Below are 17161 nucleotides of genomic sequence, written 5' to 3'. Positions count from 1 at the left end.
TTTGAACGTCAACAACTTCCCAAGCTTGCTTGACCAGTAGTTTTCCAGACAGGGATGATCTAAAGAATTTGCTTGCCTTGTCTAGTTATTTGTCAAGAGAATTCAAAACAAGCCAAGGAGCTAACTGAACAAGAGCAACTGCACCAAGAAACTGTCCATGAGAGCCATGTGTGCCCAGAAAACAGCAAGGGGGGCTTAAGTAGACAAATCTGACAGAAACCTTCCAGATAGAAAACTTGAGTATGAACAGGTGTACGCATTCTCATCAAATTTTTACATTCCTTTGTTTTAAGAATGAGTAAAAGCACAAACAAAATTGCTTCCTATATCACACACAAAACTTGTACAACTTTCAACTGTTTAAAACCCTGAGCAAACCACACCATACATACACTACCCCAGCCAGATCTTCACTATATAGATTAGATATCCAAGTAAAGCTTATTGAGATGGCAAGCCCGAATTGCTCCCACTCCCCACCATTCATCTTTACTTTTTGTTAAGCAGGTGAGCAAGGTTGCGAAGTTCCTCAAACGCATGCATTGTTTCTGCATCAAATCCTCCAGCAAACTGCATAACGCAAGAAAAAAATCAATAACTTTTGCCATGCATCGTTCTATTTCCCCTTCATGAACACTATTTAGATGTTTCTGCCATACGCTTCCTTTGTTAGTCTCAGCTGTTTCTTTACCCCTATCTATGTTCTTAGTAAATGCCAACCAAACCAAACAGTTCAGTTCAACAATCACGTTCTAAATGCTACTTTTCTATTAGCACAAACAGGTATCTTATTGGTGCTTAATAGAACAAGAAAATATAAAATGAACAGCCATTAAAATGCTTATCACGGTGCAAACCTGATGGATTCTGAAAGCAAATCTAACCCCTTGAAGTAGCATATAGTCCAGAGCAGGGTCTTTTTCTAGCGCTGCTGCTGCCTTCGACTGGATTTCCGTGGCTACCCTCTTCATGTACTTCTTCGCCAACTTAACTGAGCCAAACTTTATCTGCAACACAAAATTAGGAATTCATTTCCACGTGAAAGTCAGTAAATACCTCTTGCCTGAAATGAAGCATGAAAGGATTGGCAGGAAGATCTGTTATTAGAAAATGTCCAGAAAGCATCTAGAAAGTAAAAGCCTAGTCATATGTAGGTTTAGCATTTCCAGAAATCATTTAGAAAGTAAAAGCCTAGAGTCGTACGTAGGTTTGGCATTAACATAAGTATAAAATCTTAAATTGTTAAGACTAATTTTTTCCTTTTCTCAACTCTATTAATCCAAACGCCACTTCTTTTCATATCAATACCAGGCTTTGCTGCTTGTTCACCTCTAGTACTTTGATCCAATCCTCTTATGAAGGAGAAGAAGGAACATAATTCATTTCTTTCCTTTATTGGCCTAAATCTTGTATAGTATTGAAAACTAAACAAAAAAAGAATGGAGTGACTTAGTGAAGCTTACCTTGCTAATAATCCCATTGTCAAGCATCCAATCCGAGGGAATTTGGGATTCTTTGCAATTGCGCATCAAGGACTCTCTTGTTCGTAGAAGGTTATAAACTGTATGTTCCATCCTGCAGATGATATCCAATTAATATATATTTATAAACACGAGATTCGGCACAAAATTACTATATATCTGCCACAGTGCAAAATTTCAGATTCTTACTTCTCAGACAAAGCAACCATTTTCTTTAGAGCAAGGTCACATGGAACTCGGGGATCATCCTTGTAGTAAGACACCTCAGACTCCAATTTCTTGAGATCACTAAACCCAAATGCTGCTTCTCTCAATGTGTCAGCTTTCTTTTCTGGCCAATCAAAGTGCTTCAGGACTGCCCTTTCATCCACCTTCACATAAACGAGTGGATTACGAGGTTGATATGAAATCCTTTTGTCATTACTGTGTACTATTTTCCCTTGTTAATTCAACTCGAGAAGTATGGATCCCATGTGCATATAGAAGTTCCCTACTTCAAATTCCATGTTTCATGGATTTTCAAGGTGATTGTAGCCCATGTAAATGCTTTCAAAGTATATCAAGTACATGCTGTAAAAAGTGTTATAGCAGTTGCGGAGCCGTGACAGCATTTGTGGGTTTTCTTCCTAACTTGCTTTATTCGTTGCCCATGGCAATAAAATTCCATGGAATCCTTTTACAAATAAGTTATTCTATCCAGGAAAAACTTACAAGAAAGCCAAGTTCATCATCAAGCCACTTCACAAATGCTACAACATCTTCAATGTTCTGGTAAACAGCATTGTTGACTTCTCTGATCAGAGAATTGACAAATTCTCCTTGAGTTTCAATATCTGCCTTAATCTGAGAGAGAGAAAAAAGAGAAAAAGAAAGAATCACTTTTAAGCATTTGAACTTCTATACCGCGCAGAAATGTCAAACTCTATGGAAAGAAAAAATTCAGAACTGTTTCTTTCATTTCATATCCATCTGACAATAGTCGAAAAGAAAACAATACTTGCATTCTCACAGCAGCAAATTAATCCTAGAATGTTGCCAGCTTACAAGTATTTTTTCCATTCCTCTCTATTCATAGTAACAAAATAAAATTCAACATTTTTTAACACAAATAGTGAGCTGCGATTTAATGAAAGGGCATCCAAGCTATTCAATGAAATCACTTGTCATTGACCTTGGGATTAGAAGTAAGAAATCACTTACAGCAAGCAAATGTGATGACCGGTTCTCAATCTCACCAATCATGTTGCTCCGAACATTCGCAACATCTGAGGCTTCGCAGATTCCTCCATTTGAAGACTCCTTTCTGGAGTCCCTCTTCATCAATGAATGGTAAAACTCTACAACTTGAGGTGCTCGCTGCACCACTCCTGCTGTAGTGCTCCTCACTGAGAACTTCGGAGGCGGTGGCGGGGGAGGCGGAGGCGGAGGCGGAGGCGGGAGTGGAACTTGAGCTTGAACTTCCTCTTTAGGTCCAGTAGAAACAGAACATGAGGGTCTTGGAGGGGGATTTGGAACTCGCAAAGTCCTTTTCTCGACATCTAATGGACCTACAATTTTGTTGGTCTCTTGGCAGTTTGCAAGGATTTGGGGTCTTTGCATTATATCCAACTCATACTTTTCGGAACTTACAAGCTCTACTTCGTTTTCCATTTCCTTTATACACATAAAAACATCAGATTGCCTTCTCCTATTCGGTGCCAAATCTTCTAAACAGAACTTTGATCCGCTTATAGAGTGTCTTCTTCTAGGACTTCTCCCATCTTCCGAGTGGACCCAATTTTTATCTTGGCATTCTAAATTTGGCAAATCTTCATCAGTAATAGGCCATTTCTTCAACTTTTTAATAAAATCCAGTCTCATTTTACTATTACTTTCTAAGTAGTCATTACTCTGGCAAGAAATTGAGCCAGCAGATTCATTACTCCTCTCTACCGATTTGGGGCTTGAGGCCTTGTCAGAATTCATCGTTGAGCATGAATTACGCAATTCATCTCTTAAACATGAATTGACCCACCTCAGATAAGCTAGCTCCTCTACCTCATTTAGTCTGCTCATCTGTAGACCCTCAACTTGTTTACACAAATCTTCATTTGTGTGCCTTAGCAAAGATGTCTCAGCTTTTATTTTTGCAACAACATCACTCTGATAAATTCAAGAGAGAGTTTAGTAATGAATCCTGGCTAGCTATGTTAAACTTAGACTCATCAAGCAAAAAGAAAGGAGAATTCCATCAATTTGACATCGTTGGCCCTCTGTTTGCTTTCCAATTAAATTCTTGAACCCATCACAAAAAAGTAACTAACAATGGATGTAGACTACAGCATGGATCAAAGAACTAACTTGTCATCGTCAAGACAGGATTAAAAAATGCCAAAAGAATTAAACTTTTAATATCAAGACGGCATTAAACATTGCCAAATTAAATCTATTTTGTTTTCTAGAAAAAAAACTAAATAAATTAACCATAAATTCTACTTAGTTTATCTCAAATCATTATTCTTTCCAGTCCCTAATGCTGAAAACTTCTAAATTTGAAAAACTTAACTTCATTTTCTTTTCTACTACAACATTTTCTCATCAAGTAAACAAAGCATACAGAACGAAAGGAACAAGAGTTGAATGTTTGTACCTCAGAAGACCTGGCAAAAGAAGCCAATTGAGACTCCAAAGAAGAGAGCTTGCAAGCAAGATTCCTCTTATCCATCTGCAGCTCCTTATTCAATCTCCTCAATTCCACAACTTCCATTTCAAGATTCCCCACTGAACTCTCATTCCCTTCCCTTTTCAATACCTCTTCACTTCTCTTCTCTGAAATCAAACACAACTCATTCACTTGTTCACAAAGACCACTTTTTTCAGACTCCAAAACCCCAATTCTCTTACAAAGCTCATCCACTTCGTTTCTTCTAGCTTCAAGTTCCCTTTCAAGATCCACTACTCTTCCATTCCTCTTAACCTCTGATAGCTCTGCTTGTAACTTAAATTCCCTTTCTTTTGATTCTTGAAGCAAGCTCCTTAATTGGTCTAATTCCACAAACAAATCTCTTGACCCTGAAGATTGTCTCCTGTGATTGGCCTGGTAGGCTTTTGGGTGCACCTGGCTTCCTGTAACTGAGCAAGTTAAATCACCAATAAGTGATCTCTTGACTCTTGAATGAGAATTCACAAGAGAGTTCTTTTGTTTTGTGGTCTCTGAGCTTGCTAGTGGAAGTCTCTTGGCTGTTACTGTGATTGTTTGCGTTTTGGTCTTTTTATCTGCTGTGAAGCCTTTTACTATATGTGAACCCCATGAAGACTTGATCTTTGAACCATTGTTGTTGTTGTTTCCTTTAATGTTTTGTGGCTTTGGTGCTTGGTTTTGATCAGCAAATTTTACTGCTTTCGATTTAGTTTCAACTGTGTTTTCTTCTCTCATTTTGTTGAACAAAAAAAGATCAAACTTTCACCTCTATAAAACCTACACAAAAAACAAAAAAGGGTTTGGACTTCTGATCATTCAACCTACAATCAATCAAAACCCATAAATTCTTCGAAGCTAAAAAATGGGTTTTCTTCAACCAAGAGGCTAAGAAAGGTAACAAAAAATCAAAGCAGAAATCATGGGTTGGTCCTCAATGGAACAGAAAGCTAGAGTCTTGATGGTGCAAGAACTTGAATTTGAAGTGGAGCTATGTGAATGGTGGAGTGTACAGCGCTAGAAATGGAAGAAAAGAGTCCAGTTCTCAAGGTGGACTCATAGAGTGGAGAGAGTGAAGGAAGGAGATTATTAGTTAGAAAAGGTGGCAGCTTTTCTTTATCACAGGATTTTGAACGTTTGAAATTTGAATTTGTTTTTCTTAAAAAAGAAAACATTTTTGTAGTTTTTGTCTTTTTGAGTTTATTTTTGTTAGGGTTTGAGGAGGACGAGGGAGAGTGTGCAACGGTCGTTTTCTGTGCCAGGTGGGATCCACATTCCAGACGATAGGGTTTGGAATACAAGTGAGGTCAAAACATTTATTAAATTGTCAGCTTGTTCATTCCTTCATGATGAGCTGAGAGAGATCGGAAGAATTTGTTTTTTAAAATATATTTCTTAATGTATTAAATAATATTATTTTATTTATAAAAATTATTTTTGATATCATTTAAAAAACTAAAAAATTTAAGATAAATTTTTTTTAAAATACAATTTAATAACAATATTAAACGAGATATAAATTCAATAAAATTCACAATCAATTCACTAATTAGTTAACCTGAGATATAATTCAAGATAGTTTAATAATAAACTGGGTGAGGATTAATTCTATCAAAACTTGATTGATTTCACATATCAATTCAATTAAAACATGATTTAAATTTAATTATCTTTAGATTACTCTTTTGATTAACTTAAATCTTGAATGATGTTACACAAATTGAATTTAAACTCTAACAATTTCAAAGGTAAAAGTGCGAGCCTAATTGATCAGTTACCACTCCAATATCCCAATAAGCCAAAGATAGTTGATTGATGGTGATTGCTAACATAGAATTTGTGATTTTATATCTTTAAAAAAAAACAATAATTAGTGATGGGGAACATCACATACTAGATCTTAGACAAGATTCAAGTACGTGTATAATGATATTATTTTATTACAAGTTGCAATTCTCCTCCTTTACCTTTTTTCCTTCTTCAGCTCCTTTCTTCTTTTTCTGGCTTATCTTCATAGCTTCTTCTCTTTCTTTCTTTATTAGTTTCAAATCTCTCTGTCCTGCATCATTTACTTTTGCCATAATTTGAACAATCCGCAGGATGTTAATGATGGGATCTAAATCCTCTCAAAAGGGTCTCATTGAGCAAATTTTGGTCTCTTAAAGCCATCCATGAACCTGGAGGGCTTGATCCAGAAAATAGGAAAGTATGGGCAAAATCCCTAGGAAATCTGATGAGGCCTAGGGGGATCTGATGACGTGACAATGAACCTTAAACTTCACCTTGACAGGGCTATTTCATGAACTGCATTCACCACGACTCTAGTCCGTGCACTTCCCTGTCATCAATAATGAGCTTATGGTTGCACATCAGCACCCCATTTTCAGCTTGGAAGCCTGGAAATATGCAATAAATTGGGAAAAGGTACAAAAGAACATTGGCTACAAAATTCAGTCTTCCCTGTCAGGTATTCAGTGAGGGCTTTGGTCCAACAGCTTAACTGCTCAAATAACTGTCTCACAGATGACTGAGTCGACCTGAACCCCACATACTCTTAAAAAACGCACAAGAAATCTAAATCTAACCAAGCGCTCGGTAACTCGCGCGAATAGTCACAACAAGTAAGAAGCAACCCCCCCCCCCCCCCCCCCCCATCTTCCAAATGCAACGACGCAAAGAGAGAGAAATTGAATGAGAATACACGGAGCTAGCAAAGAGGTCCAAACAACTAGGGAAACCCTGAAATTCAAACGTGCAGGCATTAAAGGTTAAATAGAGAACAAAGACTTCACCAGTGAAGTTTCTACTTCCATTGGTAGCTGCAGCCAGCCAGCAACCATGCAATTATTTAACAAGAACCTTAGAAACAACACTATCCATATGCAAAAGCAAATAATCCTTCAGAACACGAGCACAAAGAACATAAAACCGATCATGACACAAACTGCCTCCTCATTCCTTTTTTCCAATCCCATGAGACATGTTATAGATTCCTCGCCCCTGAAGTAAAAACAGATAACATGTTCAGAATTCATCTGAAGGCATGGAAAATCACCAACAAGAGTTGGTACGTAAAACTACAGGCTAGACTACTCACAATAAGATAAAGTGTGCTGCCTGCCAATGCTAATGGAATGGCAACAGAGGTGATCTTATCAAGAGGTCCTTTCAAATATGTGTGCTTGTGAATGCTTTGGAAATATATCTGTTTCTCTAATAGCTTCTCGCGTGGTCGAAAAGGTTCTTCCGTTGTCATCCTTAAATTTCAAATTACAACAAAAAATCCCAATCTTTTTAAGCACAAGCACAAATCCATCATGTTTACACATAAACAACATCGAACAAGTATTGAATAAACACAATAACCAAACAATAGGGCCTAGCCAAAAAAACCCAGTTTCAGTCATTAAATGCAGAAGCAAAAAAACAACCCAATTCACAGTAAGAGTCATAGAATTCTAATTTGGCACCCAGGGAAACCATCTTGACACGAAAAGATACTAATTGGGTAATTAAAAAAACAATCTTCACATGAATTAGATACTAATTGGGTGCCTTAAAGACAAAATATTTACATGGAAACTATCAGATTTAATTGAAACCCATCAACTAAAAACGTTCAATAATCTACGTTCAGATAAAAAAAAAAAAAAGATACAAACAAACATCATAAGACCATAATCAAAGCCTATAATCCGAATTCTGAAGTACCAAACTGAATAAAATCTCAAAAAGTTTTAAATGAAGGATTAATTCAAAGAATCCTGATGAGGAACAGTCTATTAAAAAGCCAAAAAGTTAGGGTTTTGAGAAAGATATTGAAATGGATAGATTGAGAGAGAAAAGGGATTACCTTGATGAATGGAGCTTAAGAAAGTCTGGTTAGGATTTGGATGCTGAGAGAGAGACCAGAGAAGTTTGTCTGTGGAGAATTGAATGAGAGAACACAGTGAAGGTCTATTTTTTTTGTTTAAATTACACGTTTTGCCCCATAGTTCTGTGTAATTACACTATCACCTGTGACAAATTGAAAGAGAAAATCAAATCCAATATTAATAAGGATATTTTCACACAAACTAAAAAATATTTTTTTTTTCTATTCTCTTTTTTTTTCTCTCTTCCCATATAGATATTTCTCAACAATTTCTCATGTAAAGAGACTAATTTCCTTCTCAATGAAGTATTTAGACAGATTATTCATAGTTGAATTCAAGCCCAATATGAGAAACAAACCATGAATTGATTTTGTTGAAAAAAACAAAAAATTAATTTAAAAATATTTAGTATAGTGTTCTTTTGCAATTAGAATTACTAAGAAAAACGAATTGAAAGCTAGTTAAATCAAATTAGTGGAATTAATTAATTTCTAAATTAATCCCATAATTCAAAGACTGCAACACTATTTTTTTTCTTGTGAAATGGTATTGCTTAATTGTTTTCTTCTTCAATTCCCTTTTCCTTCATTATTGCTCCTTTGTGATTAGTTACTAACTAGAATTTCATTTGTGTTCTTCCCACTCATGGGTTAACTCTCTTGCTCCTTAGGGTTAAGATATTGAAATTTCAAAACATGATCACTTTTTAGAAATTAATTATTGTTTTAAATGAATAAAATACAAGTGAATTACAAGCATTTGGGCCTAGGAACATTTTTTGAGGCAGCGAATGCCAGATAAAATGATTTTTTTTCTTAGTTAATTTTTTTTTTTGCTTTTTGAAAAAATAAATGAAAATTTTTGTTTTTATTTTTCCTTCAAATTATTTTTTTTCAGTATTTTCATATCATATTAACAGACGGATATAAAAATAATAAAAATTAAAAAATATATATTACTATAATATATTTCAAAAAAAAAAACCCTTTAAAAAACAATGTCACAGTAATTTAGCTCAAAGATAAATCAAACTCAACAATAAAATAACATGCTGTCTTCGATTACCAAAACTTACATAAAGAAAGGATCATGCTCCTGTATCACCTTGAACTACAAAAATTCAACACCTACTGCAATTAACTTCAATTACACAGGTATTCTCTCAACGATTTTGATTGATTTCACATGAATACCATTGCAAATAGTCAAATGAGTTGCATAGGTTTATGCTGATTCAACATCTGATTCATCTAGACCTTCTCTATAAAGCTCAAAATCCTCAGGGCTCCATCGGCAAATTAAGTGAAGTCGGAAGGTGGCCATCTTGGTGCCTAACAAGCGCTGAAATAAGTAAAAATACATCAGCCACGTATCTTTAACCAGAAGAAAAGAAAAACACTGTGAGCATGCTAACTAGCAAGCAAAGTTAAAGGCCATGCCAGAACTAACCAGTATGCGAGAAGACTCAGGCGAGAGAGGCTTCCCCTCTTCACAGACAACAAAGTTTGAAACAAGGTCTATCACACCTGCAGACCACGATAAATTTAATAACAGACCTCAAGTCCTTTGTGCATGCGAGTTGTGCAGGTATGCAAGAGACAGAAAATAGCAGAAAGCAATTATGTACCCTTATTCAACCGAACAGGCATCCCTTGCTTGCGCAAAAAGGGCTCCATCTCATGAGTAAACTGTTCCAGGGGACCTTCCTTAAGTTCCACCTGAAAAACCCAGTACCAAGTTAGAATTACAGAACTTATACACAGTGCAAAAGAGTAGGTCATTGATTTATAATGCATCTAAACTAAGCATTTATATTTTGATGAAGATGAAATTAAAAATTTGACTGTTTCCAAACTGGAGACTTCAAGTGGATGTTAAAAAAGGACAGACTTAATAGCAAATTAAAGATCCACGATGATATTTTTCTTAGTCAATTACAAAAGGGGTATGTATATAGTAATCATTATACATGTGCATGGATGTATCTAGTTATTTGATTCAATGCAGCAACACGGTTCAACCTATTCAACCAGTATGTAAGTCTACTGCCAGCCATAAAAGATCTTGCATACCGTTTCTGTTGCAGTGGTTCCTGTCCTTGCAAAGTCGTATTCTTCATACTCATTAAACAACCTGCAAAAACACAACTAAAAACATTTAACTCATGAAGTTGTATTTTTATCACAGAATAGGTGCGCAAAATTGCCAGAAATTCGACCAAATCCATAAACATATTTTCAAGTACAAGCTCCCAATAAAGAACTAGAAGTGTTATATTATAAATGATCAGTGTATATGTCCCCCCGCTGACCCATTACATATGGCACTGCCTTACATCTTTAGAACCAGATTATGAATATGGCCCTTTTGTCACAGGTAACAAGGCATTACATATGTGAGTGGTTATCATTTTCTTACCGAGGAACATCAGGTTTCCTCTTCTTTATATTCAAATAATAACATAAATAAAAATTATTTGAGTAATTAAAGTTTCTTTCTACTTCATCAAAAAGATGACTGGTATAATTCTGATAACAGCAAGACACCAGGACCTCTATTTGGTTCCTCTATTTCCAAACAACCCAATAGAGTACAGCATGTAACATTTATCACAATAAGTACTCGGGTTACCTTTCAACTTCTTCTCTTGACAAGTTGGTAAGAAAAAGTCCAGAATCACCACATAGAAGCTAAGATAAAAAATGCATAAAGAAAAGGTAAGTCATCAGAATTCTTTATCAAGATAGAAAAATGTAGAAACTATGGCTGTGTATATGTTCATGCTACCTTAGAAACTTTGTGAAGACCCGGCCTGATTTCATCAGCAGCAGATCGGCCCAGAGAAACCTGCATCACTTTGTTTGACCCAAGGAAGAATCTGACAAAACCATAACAGTAAGTTGGTTACGTATAGAAAACCAAGTGCTCTACAAGATGGTAAGATGTTGAAGAGCCAAGTGCTTGAAATTCCCACGAACTAAATTGTTTAAAAAAAAAAATGAGGTAAAGTTTTGAGGAAAACAAAAACACAAGGAGTTTCATTCAAGAAGACGGCTATCTTGAATCACATATAGTTAAACGGCATCCCCAAACAACGAAGGAGTTTCATTCAACAATCCAGAAGCAAACTATCTAACCCCAAACCGATCAACATTTACCATTATTAATTTCATTTATTGATGAGAAGACAATCTCTGGTGGCTTGTCTTCTACTAAAAAGAAACAAAAAGAAAAACAGAAGCTACCTGCTGGTTAATTTATGCTGTTCTCTGAACTCCTTGAATTTGAGATTCCTCATGTTTTCAAAACTAAACACATAAATAGAATTGTATTTCTCCACAGCATCCCTTATCGAATTCACTATAGACTCTTTATGCTCCCTCCCCTTCTTCTTTGTTTTTGATAATGTAACTGCATATCACACAACGAAACCTCTATAAATAACAAAACCGATAATCCATATTGCAAATTCTCATCTTCTATGACCTCAAGAGTTATTTTTTTTATCTTTTTTTTTCCAACAGCAACATAAAGCATGAAATTACGCAGATTTTCTTGCCTATATAATTCAAGAGCAACACAAGCTCAAGATCCAAAATACTGAGACCCCAATTAAAAAAAAAATTAGCAAAACAAGTTCAAAATCCCCACAATTACTCAACAAACTAAACCCAAAAACTACAGCTATCACCCAGAATAAGTTATACCCAGTTGTCTTTTAAGCCTAAAACAACAAAATCCCAAACACCCACAAGTCAGTTTTTCTCTCATAGACTAAATTGCATTGCCCACACAAGATACGGTCACAGTCATGTATATGTTCAAATATGAGAAAGGCAGAGCAAACCTGGCCTGTTACGCTTAGACTTAGGCATGGTTAGTTTACGAAAGGCGGCTCCTTTACTACTTCAAGGGACAAGAGAAGGTTATAAACGAGAGTGAAACGAAGATGCGAGCTTTGCTTGCTTTGGTTTAGGGTTTTAGACGGAAATAGCAGACCTTTTAAAGTGCTACCATTGTAATATTAATATAAAAAAAGGGTATTTATGTCCTTATGAAAAATAGCAATCTTGTACAGGTATATAAAACATTCAAAACATAAACCTGCACTATACACTCCCTCTCTCTCTCTCCAAGAGTAAGTGTTTTTGTGTATAAAATGTATTTTTAAAATCTTTTGAATTTTTTAAATTCATTTTTAATAATTTTAGATATTTTAATACGTTAATGTTGAAATTAATTTTTTTTTAAAATATTATTTTAATATATTTTTAAATTAAAAACTAATTTATAAAACAATATTGAAAACTTATCAGTTATTAATCTGTAAGAGAATTAAAAAGTACATCTTTTGTCTGCTAAATTTGTCTGAAAAAATGCGCTCCAAGGACAGAATTTCCTATTTCTATGATGGTAAGTTAAAAAGCTTTAAACTTTTTTTAAGCTGTTTTGTTCTTTGCTATCAAAATAGTGAATAACGTAGCATCCAAATTTTATTATGCATTGCTTCTTAGCTAACAAAACTTATGAAAGTTTTATAAAGATGGGATCTTTTTTTGCAGGTGATGTGGGCAGTGTTTATTTTGGACCAAGCCATCCAATGAAACCACACAGGCTTTGAATGACACACCATCTTGTTCTCTCTTACGAGCTTCACAAGAAGATGGAAGTTTTTGTATGTTAGTTATGCTAAAGATTCGAACTTTCTATTGTTTTGCTGTGTGATTTTTGGAAAATATGACGTGGGATGTTTTTGTTTGTGTTGAACTTGCTATGCAGAGACCCCACAAGGCATATCCGGTTGAGCTTGCTCAGTTTCATTCAGAGGATTATGTTGAATTTTTGCATCGGATTACGCCAGATACTCAGCACTTGTTTGCGGGGGAAATGGCTAGATGTGTGGATTTTTCGTTGTGAAATTTAGTTAAGTTTTTTTCCCTATTTGTGTTGTTAAGTATCTGTTGTTTTTGTTTGGCGTGGAATGAGCTGGGGTTCATGGATGATTAGCTATGAAAGTGAATTTAGTTTAGGCGAAGAGTGGGGTGTGATCTTCTTCTTCTTCTTCTTCTTTTTTGTTGTTGAGAGAATTGACTTAATGTGCTTGACCTTGTGAAGTCTGGGGCATGACTCGACATGAATGAAGCATTAGTGACTTGTTCGAATGTTGAGTTATGATTGATTTATTGCATGATCTGCTGGGATTTATCTCAATCTGTCTATGATATTCCATCTTGAGTGCATTAAGATGTAACTGTAAAATCATCACATGATGCCATCTTTGCATTTGGGATTCTGGGTACTTTAAATTAATCTCCATTTTTAGGAGATTTTAGCACATCTGTGTATTTGGTAATGCTGATAGGCTATTATCATTTTACTGGACTGTTAGAGTCTGATTGGTAATGATGGAGCTTCTTGAAATTCTTGCTACTGTACTGCATCAATTCATAGTTCCCCTAGCCAATGTTGATGCATGCGTCGAGTTCTTTGATTAGAAGGATAGACTAGCTCTAATAGCAATACTGAGAGTGGAGATGAGCTAATCATCTATTGCAATACTTTACAGTGGTGATGAACTATCTTCGTGACCATGTAGCATCTGTTGAAGCTAATCACACTCCATTTTGAGGGATTTACCAATGGAACCTGAAAAACTAAAACTAGGTTCAAGTTCCAATTTTGATAATACATCATTAATCTCCAAAGTAAAAGAAAAAAAAATTGAGAAGGATCTGACTCATATTCAAATAAAATAATTCCCTACAATGGAAGAACAAGTGCCATGACTCCTGCCTTGGTGTAAGGCAGGCAAGCAACCAACCAACCAACAACTGTAAGCCCAACCCAGCTTGGATGGACTAATTTAATGAATCATCATGGAATCTTGTTTTAATTTATGGGCTTTAATATCTGGGTTTGAATCAGGAATAAAGTCATTAATCTTTTTATTCTAACGATATAACCAACCAGATCATTATTGTTATCTATAAAAAATCCTTGTTTATATATTTGAAAACTTTCTAATGATTAAATTAGAATCGATTAAAAAAAAAATCTATTATCCCTTTGAGTAAGGATTTTTCTATTATGATAAAATTATCATTGTTAAAGCAGGGAGAAAAATTTAAATCTGACGCAACCATTTTTGTTTCCTTCTTTTATAGCCCCCTGAATGCCTGGGAAAATTTGGCATTTCTAATAAAATATCTATAATCTTAAATTTATAAATATCTGGGCTCAACATGCTTTACTGAGCTCAGAATGATGGATCTTAACCTTTTCATCGTCAAATTATTGGATCTTAACCTTTTCATGGTAAAAATAATATAGTTTTACCTTTACCTTGAACAGAACCAACCATGTCACTTTCAAAGGTGTTTAGACTCCTCGTACAAATCCTAAAGAGCCTTACATGTCTTGAAGTCAAAATAAAATCTCAATTGCCCCTCTTCCTACCATAAAAAATCAAGAACAACATGGTGATCAAAAGCTCAGCTGAAGTTCAAGAATCAAACTATGACAAAGAAAGTCAACTCAAAGCTTTTGATGACACGAGAACTGGAGTGAAGGGTCTAATAGATAATGGAATTACCAAGATTCCAAAGATATTCGTTCATGACAAAAGATCAGATGTTTCAAGTGATTCTGATCAGTCTGCGGCTGTTCCATTGATAGACTTCGAAGGCATAGATGAAGATAGAAGTCAACGTGCAAAGGTAGTCGAGGGAGTAAGAGATGCTTGTGCCGAGTGGGGTTTCTTTCAAGTGGTCAATCATGGAATCCCAGTTAGTGTTTTGGAGGAAATGATTGGTGGGGTAGCTAGGTTTCATGAGCAAGATAGTGAAGTGAAGAAAGAATGGTATTCAAGGGATTACACAAGGAAGGTGCTTTATAATTCAAATTTTGATCTTTATCAAGCCCCAGCTGCCAATTGGAGAGATACTTTGAGTTGTGTCATGGCTCCTCGCCAGCCGAATCCCCATGACTTGCCTGATGTGTGCAGGTTAGTTGGTAATAGTTGATAAAAGTATGGATTCATGAGAGAAAAAAGATGTGATTTTTGCTTATAATTATAGAGTAGTTTTTAGCTGTTTCATTTAAGGTGTTTGTGCTATGCTTCTATTAATATGTCTATTTAATCGATTTGTAGAGATATCATGAATGATTACTCAAACAAAGTAATGGTTTTAGCACAAAGATTATTCGAATTGCTGTCAGAAGCACTGGGACTTGATCCTAATTACCTTAAAGACATACACTGTGCAGAGGGACTCTTTTTTCTGGGCCATTACTACCCAGCATGTCCTGAACCAGATTTGACTTTTGGCACTAGCAGCCATTCTGATAGTAGCTTCCTCACTGTTCTTGTACAAGACCAAATTGGTGGCCTCCAAGTCCTTCATGAAAATCAATGGGTTGATCTTAACCCCATTCCAGGAGCTCTTGTTATAAACCTGGGAGACATGTTACAGGTAAGTTCATGTCCGAATACATACTTCATTGGCTTGCCAGGTAATGATTGTGTAAAGTTTAATACCTCTACTTGATTGATGAATGATCTAAACTGACCAGCAGAGAGTTATGATGACTAGAATTTGTACTTCAATTTGGAACCATGGTCGTAAATAATGAATATGTCCACTCTCTGAGACAATTCTATTACAATTTTGAATGAGAGCGGCAACTTGCCATGCTCATGATAACCAGATGATGCTAGCAAAAACTGTAGGTCCATATGTCTTACCTTTTCTCCATGTCTTGGTGCAGTTAATTTCGAATGACAGATTTATTAGTGTCCAGCACAGAGTGCTAGCAAGAACTGTAGGTCCAAGAATTTCTGTGGCATGCTTTATAAGACAACACCTTCCGCCTGAGAATGCCTCGAGACTATATGGGCCAATCAAGGAGTTGCTATCAGAAGAAAGCCCAGCAATCTACCGAGAAACCACTGTGAAGGACTTGGTAACCCACTACTATGCAAAAGGGCTCGATGGGATCTCTGCATTGGAGCATTTCAAGCTGTGAAACTGGTTATGAGTATCTTCTTGCTCAAGCTCTAGAATGCTAGTGAAATGCTGTTCCTTCGAACGGTGATAATTATGTATGAGCGAGGTTGTCTGGCCGCCTTGTCTTGTTTCATATGTTTCCTCTTCGGATCCGTTGGACTTGCTTTGTACTTGGTGATAATATATTATCTGAAGCATGTATTTCGACTAAATTACATTTAGACACTTCATATCGGCTGGACTCGCAAGGTGGTTAGACGTGGTTGGTTTGCTGTCATTTTTCGAAGCTAGCCTGGAAGTGGCAGTCGGCCATTTTTAAAAGAAAAACTACAGCAGGAAATGGTATGAAACTTAGGATCACTTCTCTTCTTTTTTTCGGGCGACTTTATCTCTTATCTCTCATCATTCAAGAATCTAGTTTGACAACGATGGTTATTTTAAGCTCCCATCGAAGCAGATTGCCTTCATAGCAATCACACACGTAGATATCCATACCAAAGATACTACACAACACAGTTCAAAGTTTCAAACCCAAGTTGTCTTGCACAGACGAACCAATGTGTTACAGTGAGCTAAACCGTGAACCGTGTTTGCTCTGGCTTTCTTTTTTTCTTTTTCCCAACAATGTCATTGTATATTTGTTCAAACCCACGACAGCTGGAGCAAGTCGGTGGATTGGTTCCATATTTATTATTAAATTTGATTCCATCTGTAAGGTTGGGATTATAAACTTGTAATTTAGACATTTGTTTTATTCTTGTAATTAGAAGGCGCTTTTGAATTTATTTTTTTACTTAGATTAATTTTTTTATGTTATAATATATCGATGTTAAAAAAAAATATTAAAAGAAAAAAAATTAATATATTTTCAAGCGAAAAACAAATCACTACTATAATATCAATACTATCTTAAACTTTAACTTAAACCGAATTGTAATTTAGATCGAGTTGTAAATTGAATTGAAAAAATATATTTTTTCATGATGAAACTTCATCGATGTAGCTAAAGTTTTTAGTAATTTGGCCATATTAACTCGTGAACAGTGAATTTTTAAGATTTTTTCATTTTGAGAAAAACAAAACAATATTTTTCAGCTATAATAATTGACGGATGATTCACGA

At 35.5% G+C, this 17161-nt stretch overlaps 4 protein-coding genes and 1 long non-coding RNA gene across 5 annotated transcripts; 2 read left to right on the top strand and 3 right to left on the bottom strand.

Moving 5' to 3' along the window:
- Positions 1-200: 200 nt before the first annotated feature.
- LOC7489105 (protein CHUP1, chloroplastic) lies at positions 201-5327 on the bottom strand. The gene is made up of 7 exons (XM_024581173.2): positions 4111-5327; positions 2682-3623; positions 2193-2324; positions 1671-1852; positions 1464-1575; positions 858-1007; positions 201-570 (listed from the first exon to the last, which is right to left on the bottom strand). The coding sequence occupies exons 1-7, from the start codon at positions 4894-4896 to the stop codon at positions 490-492; spliced, it is 2385 nt and encodes a 794-aa protein (XP_024436941.1). The 5' UTR covers positions 4897-5327; the 3' UTR covers positions 201-489.
- A 1539-nt stretch (positions 5328-6866) lies between these two features.
- Positions 6867-8180, bottom strand: LOC7489104 (uncharacterized). The gene is made up of 3 exons (XM_002317040.4): positions 8012-8180; positions 7256-7415; positions 6867-7158 (listed from the first exon to the last, which is right to left on the bottom strand). The coding sequence occupies exons 2-3, from the start codon at positions 7412-7414 to the stop codon at positions 7111-7113; spliced, it is 207 nt and encodes a 68-aa protein (XP_002317076.1). The 5' UTR covers position 7415; positions 8012-8180; the 3' UTR covers positions 6867-7110.
- Positions 8181-9072: 892 nt separating this feature from the next.
- LOC7485154 (uncharacterized) lies at positions 9073-12049 on the bottom strand. Its single transcript, XM_002317039.4, has 8 exons — positions 11881-12049; positions 11279-11444; positions 10821-10911; positions 10665-10723; positions 10106-10166; positions 9661-9751; positions 9483-9559; positions 9073-9374 (listed from the first exon to the last, which is right to left on the bottom strand). The coding sequence occupies exons 1-8, from the start codon at positions 11906-11908 to the stop codon at positions 9258-9260; spliced, it is 690 nt and encodes a 229-aa protein (XP_002317075.2). The 5' UTR covers positions 11909-12049; the 3' UTR covers positions 9073-9257.
- A 269-nt stretch (positions 12050-12318) lies between these two features.
- On the top strand, positions 12319-13189 carry LOC112329138 (uncharacterized). The gene is made up of 3 exons (XR_002984614.2): positions 12319-12446; positions 12596-12708; positions 12813-13189. It is a non-coding gene; the product is annotated as an uncharacterized LOC112329138 (long non-coding RNA).
- Positions 13190-14409: 1220 nt separating this feature from the next.
- LOC7485152 (1-aminocyclopropane-1-carboxylate oxidase homolog 3) lies at positions 14410-16251 on the top strand. The gene is made up of 3 exons (XM_002317652.4): positions 14410-15036; positions 15184-15505; positions 15801-16251. The coding sequence occupies exons 1-3, from the start codon at positions 14510-14512 to the stop codon at positions 16056-16058; spliced, it is 1107 nt and encodes a 368-aa protein (XP_002317688.1). The 5' UTR covers positions 14410-14509; the 3' UTR covers positions 16059-16251.
- The last annotated feature ends 910 nt before the right edge of the window (positions 16252-17161 follow it).

Source organism: Populus trichocarpa, chromosome 11 (genome assembly GCF_000002775.5).
Source record: "Populus trichocarpa isolate Nisqually-1 chromosome 11, P.trichocarpa_v4.1, whole genome shotgun sequence".
In the NCBI taxonomy this organism is placed as follows: domain Eukaryota; kingdom Viridiplantae; phylum Streptophyta; class Magnoliopsida; order Malpighiales; family Salicaceae; genus Populus; species Populus trichocarpa.
The sequence above is the reverse complement of the archived record's forward strand: the minus strand, read 5'-3'. Positions and strand labels throughout refer to the sequence as shown.